Below are 17,996 nucleotides of genomic sequence, written 5' to 3'. Positions count from 1 at the left end.
CCAGAAGAAGGCTAAGACATTGTCAAAGTTCTCTCCCATCACCCAGTCTTCAGGCTAATGGGTGAACCCAGAGCCAAGATGTTCCCACGACAGGCACCCATCTTTGCCAAAAAGCCTCAACCCATAGTTCTGTTGATTTCTACATCAAGATAGCTTTATTGCTGGGCCTCAGAGGGCCCAGAGACTGCGTGCTCAGTCTCACAGATCCAGGGGGTTGAGTCCCAACTGGCGGAGCTGCTCCTTGTGCCTGGTGTGGAGTCTCAGCACAGCTCCATCCCCCTGAGGCTTAATCGCTCTCAGCTTAGCCAAGAGTTGGTCCAGGCAGCCCTGCAGACACCAAGCTTCAGGCTCCAGGAAGGGAGAGGGAAGGCGAGGGGTGTCCAGGTTGGTCTATAAGCTTTCCTTGCCAGTGTTTTCTTAAAGTTCTTATTCTCAGTGGGTGGACACGGTTGCATCCCCTCAAGATAGAACAGAGCTCCCTGTGGAGAAGGGCCTCCCCCCTCATTGACACACTAGCTGGGGTTTGGGTGGTGGGGGAGTGCTGGGTACTGGGTGGTGCTTACATGCAAGATTTCCTCACACTTGGCTTCCATGTCTGCCACGTGGGTCTGAAGCTGAGCCAGAGCCTGGTCCCGCTCTGTGAGGGCCTGCTTTGCCTCTCCCCAAGCAGCCTCGGTCTCTCTCTGGCACGTCTCTGGGGAGTGGAGCAGAAGGATGAAAGAGGACAGGATGGTGACACTCTATCCTTGAACAAAGTCTCCAATGGTACCCAAAAAGGGACAAGAGATCTGGGTCCCAAATCTGGTTGTCACTTACTACCTGTGTAACATTGGGCATGTCTCTCTCTGCGCCTCAGTTTCTTCATCTTTAAAGAGAATGCCATACACTGGCCAGGTGGCTCAGTTGGTTGGAGCATCACCCCGGACACCAAAAGGCTGAGGGTTTGATTCTCAGTCAGGGCACATACCTAGGTTGTGGGTTCGATCCCCAGTTGGGGCACGTACGGGAAGCAATCGATCCATGTTTCTCTCTCACATCGATGTTTCTCTCTCTCCCTCTCCCTTCCTTTCTCTCTAAAAGTCAATAAACATCCTCAAGTGAGGATTAAAAAGAGAGAGAGAGAGAATGTCGCTTGCTTCACAGGCCTGCAGTGAATGATGTAAATGTGATGATGTACGGGAAGGCACCTAGGAGGTGCTCAATAAATATTGATTTATTTAAATTTGAGATAAGGCAAAGATTAGGAAAGGAACTCAGGGTCTACATGACAGATAAGCAACTCCTGAATATCTATAGCTGAACTAAAGCTATTTTAGAATAAGAAAACTTTGACGCCTAAATTAAGAAAAATCTTGTGTGCCATGATGAAATATTTCAACTGTATCCCGTAACCAAGAGGGAAGAAAGAAAAACTTCCTGTTTTAAATATATTTGCTTATTTGGAAGGTTCATTCATTTACTTAGCAAATAGTTATTTAGGATCTACCATGCCCTAGGCCTTGAAGATATGGAAGTAAGTAAGTCAAACATTTTCCCTTAGTTTTGTTGTAAAAATCAGCCACACTAAGAGGGAATGTGTTTTAGTTGGGAAAGACCTGGCAGTATTGGGGAACTGAATTTGGGGAGACCATTGAAAAGGGGAAATGTGGTGAGAAACTTCTGTCTTCTTTACTTAAGATTTTTGACATCCTGAACCCTCTGTTCCAATCCTCAATGTGGGAGAGTCAGTGGGAAAAGGGATACAAGAGCCTGGATTTCAGTCTTCTAGAGAAGGACCATCCTAATTCCACCCCTTAGGCCAGACTTCCTCAGTGATCCTCTGAGAGGAAGGGCTTAGGAGGTGGGGATCCTACCCAGCTGCTCCTGAAGGCCCCTCACTTCTTCCTCCAGCTGCCTGCTGCGGGTCTCCATCTGCTCCTGCAGGACCTGGCACTGACACCTCGTCTCTGTAGTGGGGGCAGTGGGCAGCCAGGGAGCCGGGTGGGGTGGGGGTGGAGGAAGGATGGGAAGAGGGCGTGTGAATGGCTCTGTGTAGCCCAGTGGGACAAGGGCAGAAAAACCTTCTTGGTTCTTGGGGCAACTCTGAGAAGCTGAGAGACCCTGAAAACCCAAGAACAGCTAGGAGACCAGGCCCCTTTCCCCCATGCCAGCTCAAGATGGGTACTGCAGCCCTTCTCCCTACTCACTCCCACGGCATGAACGAGATTAAGGCTATGACTGCATTTTGTAACCCACAAAGCATCGACAGCCTGGCCTCAGGCATCCTGGAAGGTCCCTGCCCAGGATTCCAGAGGCCTTCCTTTCCTTCCTTCAGGTTCCTGCCTGACTTGCACTCTGCTGGGAAGCCTGAGACCAGGCATGGCCGGTGGAGTCCTCCTTGTTCCCCTTCTTGCATCCTCTGGTCCTCTTGGTTGTCCTTTTTCAGGCCCCTGTCTCCTGCCTACCTGCTTGACTGACCACATACCTGCATATATGGCCTTTCCTTCACTTCGGGCCCCCTCCAGCTCAGCCTCCAGCCTTTGCAACCTCTGCTTCAGCTGGTCTTCAGAAGCCTTGGCTCGGTGGGCCTCCCTCCTCTGCAGAGCTGTGAACAGCGCCAGAGCTCTCAGGACGGGCAGGGGACCTTACTGAATCAGCCTCCATGGGCTTGATGGACTCTGCCCACCTCTGGGAACCTGGCAGCAGGCTTCCAGTCTCTCTCATTCTCATTCGCCAACTCGCGCCCCCCCCCCCCCCCCCCCAGTCCAACAGGCTCTTCATTCCTAAGAAGCAAAAACTCCCTTTATGCTCTGGCCCATCAGCCCTCACTGCCCTCCCCTTCCTCACAATCCCAACTTGTGACTATCTTTCCCCATTAGGGGATGGTGAGAGGTCAGCTCTGACCCCCACCATCTCTCCAACCCTCCAAGCCCTTAAGGATACAGAAATGCCTCACTGCCCACTTTTATTGCACCCAGAGCTTCCATCCTTCTTACCTAAGTGGTCTTGGAGCAACTCCTTTTCCAGCACTGCCAGCCTGTGCATGGACTCAGCCTCCACACCTGCCCTGGCAAGTTGGCAGAGCCTCAGCTTATGACCTCAGCTTTCCTTCCTTCCCTTCCATACTCTGGACTTTCTTCCTGCAGGAGGTCTGAGGGCCACTAAATGAGGGATCTCTGATGGCAGCATCTGCTGAGCTCGCCACTGCGCCCTCACTGCCCAGCACGAATATGTGTAATGAATTTATAAGGAAGACATGCAGCCAAAAGGGGCTCAAGGGAGGGGTGGGTGCCAGTTTTCCCACTTTCCCAGCTTTGTGAAGCCTGGATGTGAGGATATGAAAGGGGAGGGTCAAGAAAGCTCTGTCCTGTGGTGCAGAGAGCTGAATTCTCTCTGGAGCACCTTTGCTTGGTCTCTGAGCCAGAGCATGGAGAAGCAGGGGCACCCACCTCCACCCATCCTGACTCACCAGCACCTGCATTCTTTTTCTTCTTCTGAACCCCATCTCTCATCCTTTCTTTTTTGGTCTTAGGTGGCATCTCCTTGCTGTCCTGGGGAGGGAAGGGGACTTGTATTTAGGTCTGGACATAGGGATGCTTTCCTGATCCCTAGATTGAACTGGGAGACCCAGGAAAGTTAGAATTCCAGTCTCCAAATCTGTCTCTTATACTTTCCAGAAGCTTCCATTCTTGGTCTTCTTAGAAGCTTAGGCAAGGCTGGAGTCAGTGAGGAGGGTGGAGATGTTTCTCTCTATAAGTCAGGCTCTATGTACAGAAATCACTCCTCTCAATCCTCTTTTGGAGAAAATAAATCTCAGTACCTGGTCCCGTCCCTCTTCCCATCATCTTTACCCTGCCTCATCCTACCTATAGGACCCTCTCTTGCTTCTGTTGTGTTTCCCCGTGGAGTGACCCAGTCATGGGGTGGGGCAGAGAAAAGGCCCAACCAGCTAGGAGCCTGAGGAGGAGACGTGGTTCTGAGAGCCAACCCAGGGTGGCAAATTTCCTTCAGGGGCAGGACTGAGAACTGGAAGGTTGGGTTTCCTGAGACTGCATGTTGTCCAGGCAACTGGGAAACAAGAAGTTCACCAGAAGGTGGAATGTACTAAAACACCAAGGTCCCGGAGGGCTAATTCTCGCCTTATCCCAAAATTCAAGTGTAGTTTGAAAAGACAGGACTTAGCACTGCCTGCAATCTGGAGACTTACAAATGGCAGGTTTACACATCTGAATTAATGCTGTTGTGTTGATACAGAGCAATAGAACTGACGGTAGCCATTTGGGGCAATTTTTTTTCTTTTTAAAAATTTATTTATTGATTTTAGAGAGGCGAGGGAGAGACATTGATTTGCTGTTCCATGTATTTATGCATCATTTGTTGATTCTTATATGTGCCCTGACTGGGGATCAAACCCACAACCTTGGTGCGTTGGGATGATGCTCTAACCAACTGAGCTACCTGGCCAGGGCTTATTTGGGGGCAATTTACATCCATCGGTTTCATCAGCAAAGTGACATTAGGCTTAAAACTGAAGGTCCCCTTCAGGAAGGCATTTTGTGGGGTATGTGGGAAAGTAATGCAGAAGAAGATAGTTAAGAGAGCTCCCCCCTTTGGGAAAGTGAGACACAGAGGAGAGCTAGGCCCATGGCCTCCAGGTGCTGACCTAGAGGGATACAAAAGTAGGAGAGAGGGCATGGGTTAGAGATGAGAGCTGTAAGTCTCAGTTGCCCCTTTGGATATGTGAACTTGGGCAAACTACTTAACTTTGCTCAGCCTCAGTTCCCTGGTCTTTACACTTTTGATTTTGTAAATCCTGAAAGGCCTGGGTTTTAATATTTACAGGGCTATCTTCTCTCGTGGTGACTTAATTTATTGCCTCTCTTGCTCCATTCCCTTATGTGGTTGGTTTTCAGACAGGTGCTGAGAAACTACCGTGTCTCTGGGCAGCATTGAGTTGCCTGGGGCTCCCTCTAGTGAACTTGCTTGACCTTCTCCCCAGTCTCCTAAATTTTTCTGTTTATTTATGGGGCAGTGTTGGAGGTGCTTCCTTCTTGGGGATGCTTCCTAGCATTTTGATGGAGTTATGAATGGTTGGACAAACAAATTTGAGGACGGGAGTATGAAGGATAACTTGTCCTTGTCGGGCAGCCCCCCCCCCCCCCCCCCCCCCCCCCCCCCCCCCCCCGTCCTGTGCTATGGGGAGCCTTGTCATCCATCCACCACCTGGATCTCTGCGAACCTTACTCACTAGAATGAAAACAGCAGAAACTTCAGGACTCTTCCCCTTGTAGATTAAGGTAACTTCAGACTCTCTCTTTAGCTATTTCTTTCTATCTCTGTCTCCCTCAACATTTTTGTCAATTGCCTATTGTCAGGAGCAGATCTGAAGAAATAGCCATGAGATCTGGGAGAGAAAAAATCCTTCCTTTGGGGAGCAGGCAGATGCAAGCAGAGGTTGATTCGTCACCTTCACGACTGCAGGGTACTTCTCCGACCCTCTCTACTCTATTACAGAGTAAAGAGAAGAACACGGCTTGTCTTTCCAGGTGCTTACAGTTCCTGTACCTCAGGGCCACAGAGCCTCGTGCCCATTTCCCAAACATGGAGAATGCTTTTCTTCTAACCTTGAAGAATGCTTTTGGTTTATCGTGCTCCCCCCCCGCCCGCTCTTCCTGCCTAGGAATGCAGTAGAGGTTCCTGCCCGGTCCTTCTCCTCAGCTAGAAGCCCGTTTAGGGACTTTTCCCATGGGACGTCAGTGTCTCCACTATGCTGATGCATGGAATGACACATATTGAGGACAGAGATTACAGAATGCAAACAACATATCATGCCTCAGAAGAGCATTTACTTTTCAAATATGTTCAGTCAACCGCCTTTCAGGTGCAGGAGGATGTGGTCTGGGGTTAAGGTAAAGTAGGGTAAGAAAAGTGGCACGTGTCACAGGATATGACACAAACTGAGTGAGCTCTAGAATAACCCAGGAGTAAGAATGGCATTGTGACCAACAGTCCAATCCCATCTCTAGGCCATTTTGGAAACAAGCCAAGTAAAAATTCTGAAAAAGGTCTTTTCTTTCTTTCTTTCCTTTCTTTCTTCTTTCTTCCTTTTTCTTTCTTTCTTTCTTTCTTTCTTTCTTTCTTTCTTTCTTTCTTTCTTTCTTTCTTTCTTTCTTTCTTTCTTTCTTTCTTTCTTTCTTTCTTTCTTTTTCTTTCTCTTTCTTTTCTTTCTTTCTCTTCTTTCTTTCTTCCTTTCTCTTCTTTCTTTCTTCTTTCTTTTCTTTCTTCTTTCTTTCCTTCTCTTTCTTCTTCTTTCTTTCTTTCTTTCTTTCTTTCTTTCTTTCTTTCTTTCTTTCTTTCTTTCTTTCTTTCTTTCTTTCTTTTTCTTTCCCTCTCTCTCTCTTTCTTTCCTTTTTAAAGGTTTTATTGATTTTAGATAGAGAGGAAGGGGGAGTGAGAGAGAAACATCATTTGGTTGCCTCCCCCCAGAAGTGGGATTGAACCTGAAACCTGGGAATGTGCCCTTACCGAGAATCGAACCCTCAACCTCTCCTTGTACAGGACTATACTCCAACCAACTGAGCCACACCAGCCAGTGCTAATGTTTCCTTTTTAAAAATTAACTCAGTTTAGAAGTGAAAATAGGAAAGATCATTTGAGCATAACTCTGTCTTCCTTTGAGCAGGATCACATTTGGGAGCTTTGAGGAGACAGAAAAGAGAAGGGCCACTCTCTCTATTCAGATGTGAGAGAGATGCCACTGTGTATTAAAAGACATATGGCTTACTGCAGCAGAAGCAACATGCAAATTGTGCCATTCCATTCTATACAGACCATACTAAAGATAATACAAATTGGAGGCCTTTAACTAAGCCAGAGATGTATAGATGTCCTAGACAAGCTCAGCTTTAAAGGTTGATTTCTTTTCTTTTTCAAAAATTTTTAATTGAATTTATTAGGGTGACATTGGTTAATGAAATTAAATATAGGTCCCAAGGGTTAATTTCTTACCTGTATTCTATTAAGACTAGGATTTGACAATGAGGGGAAAAAATTACTTTTGTGTACCTACTGTGGATGACTGTGGTAGGTGTAAGAAATAAACAATTCTGGAAATTTAGAGGAGGGAAGGATTATTCCCACTGGAATGTCTGGTAAGGACACTATTTGAGTTGATTTTTGAAGAGTAGATTGGATTTTATTTATTTAAATTTTTGTTCAAAATACTACTGATGTCCCTTTTTCTCCCCAGTGACCCGTTCCACCCTCTCCCACCCCCCCTCCCCAGTCCCTCTCCCCACCACAGTGGGTGTCCTCGGGTTGTGCATATAAATCCTTTGTTACTCTCCCCCTCTCCACCCACCCGCCCTGGATTGGATTTTAGTAGCACACCCTAGAGCAGAGGGAATGCTTCAAGTAACGGCTATAAAAAGAAAAAAGGGATGGTGGCATTTTGCGACTTGGTGATATAAGCGTTGGAATAGTATAAAACTGCAAGGCAGTTCCGAGTTAGATCGTGACTCCTCACTTCGTCCAGGAGAAATGGTGGGCATTTAAAGCTTTTTGCGACGCTGTCAGAACTATGCTTTGGGAAGACTGGTCTGGTGACAGGATGGGTTGGAGGCAGCGGGGCAACCAGTGGGGAAAAGGCTTCCGCGGACCGGGGCGCGGGGCGGCGTCATCCCAGGGCTTCGCCCCGACTGTCCGCGGGCAGAGCGTCCTCACTTTCTCGGCAGGAGCTAACAAAAGGAAATTCTACTGGTAGGAATGAAATGTTGCCTTTAAAATTATACTCAACCCTAGGTCAAAGCCTTTGAATTGCAAAACCGGTCTGGCTGCAGGGCTCCCGAGCTCAGACAGTTCCCGCTCCACGGAGGGCCGGGCTCGGCGCGGGCGGGCGCCTGCGGGGAACCGAGGCCTGACCGGCACGCCGGGCCCGCAGCGCCGAGGCTCGGAGCCAGCCGTCGGGGCGGGCACTTCCTTCTTTGGGGGGGAAGTTCCTTTTTTCAAAGTCTTTCCAACGGAACTCTCAGATTAGAGAAGTGGAAGTGGCCGGGACCCGCGGCGCTCCGGCCAGGACGCGGCCCCCCGCCCTGCGGTCGGGCCGCGCTGAGCTGGGGCGTCTCCAGCGCGCCCTCGGCGCCCAGAAGAGGAACCGGGCTCCCGGGCCAAGGAGGGGCGCTTTGTTCCCGGAGGCCGGGGGCTTGGGAGGCGCGCTCGGGCCCGACAGCCCCCGCCTGCCTGGGGTCGGAGAGGCCCACCCTGCGGCGTTCACAATCCTCCCGCGGCGGGCTCGAGGGGCGCACGGGGAAGGAACCTCCCTGGCCCACAGCGTGACGGAGCGACTTCCTCGTCTGTCAGCTCGCGCGGGCCGAAGACTCGACGTCAGGGCGCTTTCTACAGCCACCTGTCTCCCACATTCCACCCGCCCGCCCACGCAGCACCGGCCCTCAGCCCGCGAGGAGCATGGCGGGCTCCGCTTCCGCCCCGCGCGCAGACTCCGCGGCGGCCCCGCCCCGCCCCCCCGGCTGCTCCGCGGCCCCGCCCCGCCCCGCCCCGCCCCCCCGGCTGCTCCGCGGCCCCGCCCCGCTCCGCCCCGCCCCCCCGGCTGCTCCGCGGCCCCGCCCCGCCCCGCCCCCCGGCTGCTCCGCGGCCCCGCCCCGCTCCGCCCCCACCCCCCCGGCTGCTCCGCGGCCCCGCCCCCGCCGACTGCTCCGCGGTCCCGCCCCGCCCCCCCGGCTGCTCCGCGGTCCCGCCCCGCCCCCGCCGGCTGCTCCGCGGCCCCGGCCCGCCCCCCCGGCTGCTCCGCGGTCCCGCCCCGCCCCCCCGGCTGCTCCCGGGCCCCGCCCGCGGGCAGGGATGGTGGAGGCTGCGCGGCGACTCCGCGGGGCTGGCCGCGAGCTCGCAGCTCTGGCGGAGGGCGCTACCCCGTAGGGACCAGGACGCCCGCCCCCGCGAGCACCGCGGCCGCCCCGCCCCCCGCGCTCCGGGCCCGCCCCCCGCGCCGCCTCCCCTCCGGGACAGCGGCGCTGGGCGAGGCCCCTCCTCGCGCCCTCCGGCTCCCCTCGCGCGCTGCCCCGCGGAGCCGGCGGACGCGGCCGGGCCCCAGCGCTCCCCGGCCATGGCCGGCAACGTGAAGAAGAGCTCCGGGGCCGCGGGCGGCGGCGGCTCCGGGGGCTCGGGCTCGGGCGGCCTGATCGGGCTCATGAAGGACGCCTTCCAGCCGCACCACCACCACCACCTCAGCCCCCACCCGCCGGGGACCGTGGACAAGAAGATGGTGGAGAAGTGCTGGAAGCTCATGGACAAGGTGAAGGGCCTGCGGAGACCCGCGGGCGGGTGGGCGTGGGCGTGGGCCGCGGCCGCGGGAGGGAAGGAGGAAACGGAGGAAGCTGGGGGAGGGGACGTGTCAGGCGAGGCCCGGGCGGCGCGGAGCCGGGGTGACGGCGCTGAGGGGCGGGGGTCGTGGGGGCGGGGGAGGCCGGGAAGCGGGGCGGCGGTGGGGGGAGTGGGGGACGTCGAGGTGGAGCGTTCCGGGTAGCGAGACAAAGGGGGCTGGGGTGAAGGTGCACTCGGAAGCCACCGGGGCGGAAGTATCGTGGGGTGCGGGGTTTGGGGCTCTGTGCAGGGCACAGGGCTGTGGGTCACGGGCGCGCCCCCGGGAGGTAGGAGGCGGGGGACGAGGACGGGTTTGATTTACCGGTGGGGCTGTTCATTGGATGGGGAGTCGAGCTGCGACCCGGGAACTCAATTTCTTGGGGGCTCTGATGGAGAGACCTGGGGTCGGGACCCCTCTGCGGGCCGGCTGCGCTCTGGGTTATCGGTTAGCTTTTTCCGCACGAAGATGCATCACCACGGTAAAAGAAACAGGGATGTGTCAACGGGCCGAGGAAGGAACTTGCCTGCACTCGAGCGCAGGCTCAGGTTCTCACCCTGGCACGCCGAGGTGGCCCTGCTGGCGCGTCGGTGCGCGCCGACGAAACCGCAGGTTCTGGTTGGAACCGTCCCCTTCGGGCAGAGCGGGCCCGAGCGTGCGAGCGGCGGTTCCGACTTCCCTCGGAACTTCCTCCTCACGCTCTGCCGTAGCGGGGTTCTGCTTTGGGCAGCGCACCTGTCTCCTCTCTGCAGGACCTGACTCTAAGCTGGTTTGATGAGCTGCTTTGGTTACCTATTAAAATTTTTATTTTTAAAGCAAGTTGGGAAAATAACACCATTATATTTAACCACTTTAAGTTTGGTATTTGGGAGAACTTTACTTCCTTAAAGTTGTGTCTGTATAACGAAATATAGTAAGTCCCAAGTACTGAAGAGTGTATTTAAGCAGTCTAACAATTTGTTCCAGAGAGTTCAATACGATAGTTCCTTGATATTTTTCACATTATTAATTAGTAACTTATTTTTGCAAAATTTATACTGTGAATGAAAAGTGATTAGAAGGATATGGCATATTGTAACAGAATGGTGGTGTTTCCAGAGTAAAATTGGTTACTCTCTGGTCTAAGATTCCTCTTCTGAAAAGTTCTTCATGGGTTGTTTTGGATTAGAAATGACTAATAAGAATTATTATGAAGCACTTGGCAAATATAAATGTGCTATATATGTAAATGCTTAATAAGTCCTGTGTGTGAATTAACAATCCTGTAGTGCATACCAGTGGTTCCAGAGCCACTTTTTCTCGTTAAATTATTGATACTGTAATTTATGATACAAGTATTTTCATGTTGATTATATTGGTGTTGTAGTGCTCATTTCATTATTAGAAGTTGTAATAAAGTTATTACAGAAAGTTAGGCATGTAAAGGAAACTTTAAATGCATTGACATCTTTAAAAACAAAAACAAAAAATGAATATTGAAAAGCTGAAGTTTGTAGGTTTGCATTTTAGGGACTTATAATTAGGACTAAAATGGTTCTCCCGGAATAGAAAAAAATGTTTACATTTCTGATTAGTTTCTCATATTAGATGTATACACAGTGTATCAAAAATGCATTGATTAGACACCTCTCCTTAAAAATAATAAACTTTGATCAGACTTTTGAGTCTCTGTAAGGTAGTCCAAATAAGATCCCTCCTTAAGTCTTACCCCTTCATCTATTTAAAGTATTGAATTTTTACTACTTCTGCTGAATGTTTAATTATTTGGGAAAAATAAAGAGGACTCAGGGTTTTGAGTGAAAATAATTTTTAGGTGTTGATAGTTTCAGGGAAAGGAGGCTTCTAGCTTTTCCATTTTAGCATAGGGAGAGGGATATTTTACTCCTGTGCTGCTTGTCTTGGAAGATGCTTTTTAGTCTTCTCTCTGCTCTGTATCACATTACTGGTTGTGCTGAAATGAAAACTTAGTTTTTTCTGATGTATTAGTCTGATAGGTTCACACTACTTTCCAGACTACCCAAATATTTCTGCATTGTTGTTAGGTCACACAGTCTCTTTTACTCTTGATGTTTTGAGCATAGATGTTCTCTTTTTTCACTCTTTTTATTGTTGAAAGTCTTAAATGTGATTTCATGTGGTATACATGTGAAGAACTTACTGTCAAATCCATAAATATTTCACACATTTATTGAATTTAGTTCTATGTCACCATCTCCTACCTGTTTTATTCTTGTTGTTGAAGCTAGATGAATATTATTGCAGCCTATTACTAATCAACTTACTGATTTAGCACTGACAATTTTTAGTCGCCTCCCCTCTTGCAATATTGGACGTATGCAGATGGAGAAGTTGGCATAAGTCATGGGTTCTGGTCAACATAGGCCTAATTTACTAATCCATTCATAGGCTCAGGTTACTAATTCATTGTAGAATTAAATTGGTTAGAACAATGCTTGTGCTACAATGCTTGTTATTAAAAAAAGACATGCTCAGCCTCAAGTTGTTCTTTTTTTTAAACCAACCCAGTATATTGTGTAAACACTTGTATGTGAAGAGAGTGGCCAGTAAAGAGACTGCTGGACAGGGAAATGGAGAGAGAAATCATATCAATTTTTAAAAATTAAATTTAGAAGTATGAAGGTATTTAGTTTAGTGACTCAAAATTTCATTATGAAGTAGAGCAGGAGTAGCAAACTTTTCTGTCAAGCAACAGATAGTAAATGTTTTAGGCATTGCTGCCCACATACTTAGGCCCATATTCTTTGTTGTGGTTTTTACAACACTTTTAAAAATGTAAAAGTCTTTTTTTTTTTTTATTCATTTCTCACCTGAGGAGTGAGGATATTTTTTCCATTGATTTTTAGAGAATAGAAGGGAGAGGATAGAGGAGAGAGAGAGAGAAACATCGATGGGACAGAGACACATGGACCAGTTGCCTCCCACACTCACCCTGATTGGAGGCAGGGATCAGACTTGCAACCCAGACACGTGCCCTTGACTGGGAATTGAACCTATGACCCTCTGGTGTGCACACTCATTTTTTAAAAAAATCAACACCTTAAAGTCTTTTTAAAATGTTGCTCCAACCACTGGGAACGCTGGCCAGGGCATAAAAGCAATTCTTAGTTTGTAGGTGTGTAAAAAAAAAAGCTATAGGCTGTAGTTTGCCCACTTCTTTTTTTTTTTTTTTTTTTTTTTTAATATATCTTCATTGATTTCAGAGAGAGGAAGGCAGAGGGAGAGATAGAAACATCAGTGATGCGTCATTGATCGGCCGCCTCCTGCACGCCCCTGACTAGGGATCGAGCCTGCAACCCGTGCATGTGCCCTGCCCGGGAATCGAACCCCGATCGCCTGGATCCTAGGCCGAAGCTCAACTGCTGAGCCACGCCCAGCTGGGCTAGTTTGCCCACTTCTGAAGTAGAGCATCATGCCGGGAGAATTTTAGGTCTATACTGGTTTTATTTTAAATTAGCTTACATCATTAATATATTAAGGTGTTGTCCAGCTGGCGTTGCTCAGTGGTTGAGTGTTGACCTATGATCCAGGAGATTGGGTTCGATTCCTGGTCAGGGCACATGCCCACGTTGCGGGCTCAATCCCCAGTGGGCGATGTGCAGGAGACAGCTGATCAATGACTCTCTTGTCATTGATGTTTTTGTCTCTCTCTCCCTCTCCCTTCCTCTCTCTAAAATCAATAAAAACATTTTAAAAAGACTTTAAGGTGTTGATTTAAAAAAAAAGATGTAATTTATTGGAAAATGCTTATCCTTAAAGCGTGAGTTCAAAAGAAGTGTTTTCAACTCCAGATTTTGAAAAAAACCTAAGCCTGCGTCTCCTGGGTGAGTTTTAATTATCATCATATGCATCATTTTAGTCAGTTGAATAAGTAAAACAATCAGGTCAAATGACATTGCTTGAAACTTAAGTTAAAAATCTTGTAGGAGACGATTAAGTCCACAGGCTGCACACCCAAAGGGAGGTCTCGGCAGGCACCACATCCTGCTGGGGTGAATTCTGCTTTCTGGGGTCAGCTCTTGCACAGCAGCTCATACACTGTGGTTGGGGCCAAGCCTTACAGTCAGGCTGAGGGTCAGCCACACCCATGGAAGGTCAAATAGCAGTCAAGACAACTACAATAGGAAGGCTCACAGAACCCATAAAAGGGACACTTTTAGAGCACCTAGCATAAGTGATCAGGGAGACTGTACCATTGAGCCCCACAGGACACCTCCTACATAAGGCTACCCTACCAAGACTGGGACACATAGCAGATTGACCTAATACACAGAAACGAATACACAGAGACAGCCAAAATGGGGAGACAGCATGCTCCAAATGAAAAATCAGGAGAAATCTTCAGAAAAAGAACTAAATGGAAGCAAGCAATCTACCAGATACAGAGTTCAAAACCATGGCTCTAAGGATGCCTAAAGTACTTACGGGAAGAGATGAGCTCAGTGAGAACTTAAAGAAAGGGATCTAAGCATAAAAAAAGGACCAATGAGAAATGAAGAATATAATTATCTGAAATGAAGAATACAGTAGAAAGCCCTGGCTGGGTGGCTCAGTTGGTTAGAGCGTTGTCCCGTACACCAAAAAAATTTGCAGGTTTGATTCCTGATCTTGGCATATACCTAGGTTGTGGGTTCGATCCCTGGTTGGCTCGCATATGAGAGGCAACCGATGGATGTTTCTCACATCAGTGTTTCTCTCTCTGTTCCCCTCTCCCTCTCTCCCTTCTCTCTCCTCTCTCTTTCTCCCTCTCCCCCTCTCCTTTCCTCTCTCAAATCAATATCCTTGGTGAGGATAAAAAAAAAAATACACTAGGACTCAAAGGCAGATTAGATGAAGCAGATGATCAGATCAGTGATTTGGAAGACAGGGTAGCAGGAAATACTCAGCAGCAAAAAGAAAAACAAATTTTAAAAAATGAGTAACGTTTAAGGGATCTTTGAGACAACATGAAGCGCAACAACATCCCCATCATAGGGGTTCCAGGAGAAGAAGAGGAGAGCAAGGAATGAGACCCTATTTGAAGAAATAATGACAGAAAACTTCCCTAACCTGATGAAGTAAAAAGACAAGTCCAGGAACTGCAGAGTCCCAAACAGGATGAACCCAAAGAGGCCCACACCAAGACACATCATAATTACAGTGGTAAAGGTTAAAGATAGAGACTCTTAAAAGCAGCAAGAGAAAGACATTTACCTACAAGGGATCTCAACAGAAACTTTGCAGGCCAGAAGGGATTGATGTGAAATATAGAAAGTGATGAAAAGCGAGGACCTACAACCAAGATTACTCTGCCCAGCAAAGTGATCATTTGAAATTGAAGGTCAGATAAAGAGATTCACAGACAAGAAAAAGCTTAAGGAGTTCATCACCACCAGATGAGTATTTACAAGAAATGTTAAAGGGACTTTCTTTAAGAGGAAAGAAAAATGGGGAACATAGATATGAGTAATGAAGTGGCAGTAAATACATACTCATCAATCTATTTAAACCATTTTTTATTTTTTAATTACAGTTGACATACAATAAGGGATTGGCAAAAGTAGTTTTAAAGTTATAGTACAAATAAATGATACAATGACTAATAATACAAGAGTAAACCCTGTGTTTGATGTACTAATAACTGTAAACCTACTTTTTCCTACCCCTGTATTGTATTGGATTCCAGTGTACATCCCAGGGATTAGACATTTTATAACTTATTAAGTGATCATCCTGATAAATCTTGCACCCATCTGACTCCATACATAGTTATTAAAATATTGTTGACTTTATTCCCTGTGCTGTACTTTACAACCCTGTGACTATCCTGTAACAACCAATTTGCACTTCTTAATCTCTTCGCTTTTTTCACCCAACCCCCAACCCCCTTCCCATCTGGCAACCATCAAAATGTTCTCTTTATCTATGAATCTGTTTCTGTTCTGCTTGTTTGTTTTTTATCTTTTTTTTTTTGATCCTCACCGATGACATTTCCCCCCCCCCCATTGCTTTTCAGAGAGAGTGGAAAGGGGAGAGAGAGAGAGATGACAGACAGACATTGATTGGTTGCCTCTGGCCTGGGGATAGAGCCTGCAACCAAGTTACGTGCCCTTGGCTGGAATCAAACCTGGGACCCTTCAGTTTATGGACTGATGCTCTAACCACTGAGCCAAACCTGTTAGGGCCTATCATTATTTTATTTTTTTAATATGTCTTTATTGATTTCAGAGAGAGGACGGGGGAGAGAGAGAGAGAGAAACATCAGTGATGAGAGAGTCATTGATTGGTTGCCTCCTGCACGCCCCCTATGGTGTATCAAGCCCACATCCTGGGCGTGTGCCCTGATCAGGAATTGAACCAGCAACCTTTTGATTCAGGGGATGACACTCAACCAGCTGAGCCACTCCAGCCAGGCCCAAATCATTGTTTTGGTTCTTGGCATTGTCTACTCTACTGTTGATTCCCTATAAATTGTTCTTCATTTCTGTGTGTCCTTCATTGCTGACTGGTTCTTTTTTATGGTTTCCACTTCCTTTCTGATGCTGTTGGAGCTCTCTCTAAGTTCCTCTACTCTTCCCCTAATTGCATTGAGCAGCCTTATAACCCCTGTTTTGAACCCTGCACCTGGTAGGTTGCTTGTCTCCATTTTGTTTAGTTCTTTTTCTGGAGTTTGTGCTTTTTCATTTGGGACTTGTTTCTTTGTCTCCTCATTTTGGCTGCCTCCCTGTGTTTGTTTCTATGTATTAGGTAGAGCTGCTGTGTCTCCCGGGTTTGGTAGAGTGGCCTAATGTAGTAGGTGTCCTGTAGGGTCCAGTGGCACAGCCTTCCCTATCACCCAAGCTGTGCACTCCAGGTGTTCTTCCCTCCCCACCACCTATGTGGACTGTGTATACCCCCTCTTGTTGTAGTTGAGCCTTGATTAGTGTTGGCATGTCAACGGGAGGGATTTACTGCCTAGGCCGGTCGACTGTAAGGACTGGCTGTGACCACTTTGGAAGATCATCTGTGCAGGGGCCCACCCCACAGAGCAAGACTTACTTCAGTAGGCTCTGGTGCCCGCTGAGTCTGCCCTTGAGTGTGTCTCTTGTGTAGGTAGTTGGGTGGTACTTCGATGTGGTCTGAAGCTATCCACCAAGTGCACTGGCTCTGGGGCCTCCCAGGAGGTGCAGGCCAAAGTAAGCCACCGCCTGTGCTCTGCTTTGGGCTACCTGGCATGAGCTGCAAAGTGGTCTGCTGATGGCTGCTACTTGTTTTGGACTTGGAGGTGCCCAGGAGAGGCCAAGCTGTGAACCAAGGCTGCTAGTGTTGGGGCTGAGGACACTTAACGAGAGGTATGGGCCACACTGAGGCCAGATGCTGTTTGTTTGAGAGATTTTAGGAAAGTCTGAAGCATGAGCCAAGAGGCCATTCATATGAAAAAGCCACTGGATGCAGCTTGGGCGGGCAATAGAGTAAAAAGAGGAAAAGGAACTGCCTGGAAATTAAGCAGCCCTCTGCCTCAGCCACAATCCCCACTGGATTTTTTTTTTTTTTTAAGTAATTAATATTTTTTAAATTTTATTTTATTTTTTGTTTAAAATATTACAGATGTCCCTTTTTCTCCCCAATGACCCATCCCACCCCATCCCATCCCCCTCCCCAGTCCCTCTCCCCACCATTGTCCGTGTCCTCCCACTGGAATTTATGGCCAGAAGTTATGGGGAGTTCTCTTTTTTGTTTTAATTTTTTAAAAATTTTAATTTAAAAAAATTTTTCACTTTTTTACTTTTTATTTTTTTATTGATTTCAGAGGGTGGGGGAGAGAGAGAGAGAGAGAGAGAAACATCAATGATGAGAGAGTCACTGATCGGCTGCCTCCTGCGTGCCCCTGACTGGGGATTGAGCCCGCAGCCTGGGCATGTGCCCTGACCAGGAATTGGACGGCAATCTTTTGGATCCTAGGGCGATGCTCAACTGCTGAACCATGCCTGGCCGGGCTTGACTTCTCTTCCTGGTATTGGATCCCTGGACTTGGGGCCCTGTTATGGAGCTGGGACTCTTCCCTATTCAGGGGTCCTCCACAGAGAAGATACCCCTCCAGATTTTAATCTGTTGTACTTGGGTGTGGGACCAGCCCATTCGCTGTCTTTGCCCCTCCTACCAGTCTCAGTGTGGCTGCTGCTTTGTATCTCTAGTAGTAGGACTTCCTTTCTGTCCAGCTTGATTTCAGGCAGTTCTGAATGATGATTGTTCTGTAGTTCAGTTGTATTGTATTTTTTGGAAGAACTTTTTGTTTTTTATTATTCAAAATATTACAGATAACCCCTTTTCTCCCCAGTGACTCCTTCCATCCCCTCCTCACCCCAGTCCTCAGTACCTCACCACACTATTATCTGTGTCTTTGGGTTATGCATATATGTCGTTTAGTTGTATTTTAGATGTCTTTGTGGGAGAATGTGAATACCGCATTTATCTATGCCACCATCTTGGCCAGAAGCCAATAGTAACTTTAAATGTAAATGGATTAAGTGCTCAAATCAAAAGACATAGGGTAGCCCTGGCTGGGTGGCTCATTTGCTTGGAGCATTGTCCCATACACCAAAAGGTTGTGGGTTTGATTCCCAGTAAGGATACATATCTAGGTTGTGGGTTTGATCCCCAGTTGCGT

The 17,996-nt window shown here is 48.3% G+C and overlaps 2 protein-coding genes across 3 annotated transcripts in view; one reads left to right on the top strand and one right to left on the bottom strand.

Annotated features, from left to right (window-relative positions):
- Positions 1-198: 198 nt before the first annotated feature.
- On the bottom strand, positions 199-3,518 carry DRC12 (dynein regulatory complex subunit 12 homolog). Its single transcript, XM_087822170.1, has 6 exons — positions 3,455-3,518; positions 2,976-3,041; positions 2,465-2,584; positions 1,854-1,946; positions 564-694; positions 199-327 (listed from the first exon to the last, which is right to left on the bottom strand). Exons 1-6 carry the CDS (start codon positions 3,516-3,518, stop codon positions 199-201), a joined length of 603 nt encoding a protein of 200 aa, XP_087678296.1.
- A 5,536-nt stretch (positions 3,519-9,054) lies between these two features.
- The window catches only part of CBL (Cbl proto-oncogene), a 116,161-nt gene continuing 107,219 nt past the window's right edge, over positions 9,055-17,996 (top strand). For both annotated transcript variants that reach the window (XM_087821483.1, XM_087821482.1), the window contains exon 1: positions 9,055-9,286. In XM_087821483.1, coding sequence (XP_087677609.1) covers positions 9,098-9,286 — 189 coding nt within the window. In that variant the 5' untranslated portion in view covers positions 9,055-9,097. The remainder of the gene's footprint in view (positions 9,287-17,996) is intronic.

This window comes from Miniopterus natalensis, chromosome 11 (assembly GCF_054644295.1).
Source record: "Miniopterus natalensis isolate mMinNat1 chromosome 11, mMinNat1.hap1, whole genome shotgun sequence".
Classification (NCBI taxonomy): Eukaryota; Metazoa; Chordata; class Mammalia; order Chiroptera; family Miniopteridae; genus Miniopterus; species Miniopterus natalensis.
This window is presented reverse-complemented; position numbering and strand designations above follow the sequence as displayed.

Bases quoted from the DNA above. Each gene is read 5' to 3' on its own strand.
- DRC12 (XM_087822170.1), bottom strand. From the start codon at position 3,518: ATGCCACCTAAGACCAAAAAAGAAAGGATGAGAGATGGGGTTCAGAAG. The intron at 1,947-2,464 runs GTATGTGGTCAG...CCCCCACTACAG, and splicing joins AGGAAAGGCCATATATGCAG to AGACGAGGTGTCAGTGCCAG. The intron at 695-1,853 runs GTAGGATCCCCA...TCCACTCCCCAG, and splicing joins GGGCCTTCAGGAGCAGCTGG to AGACGTGCCAGAGAGAGACC.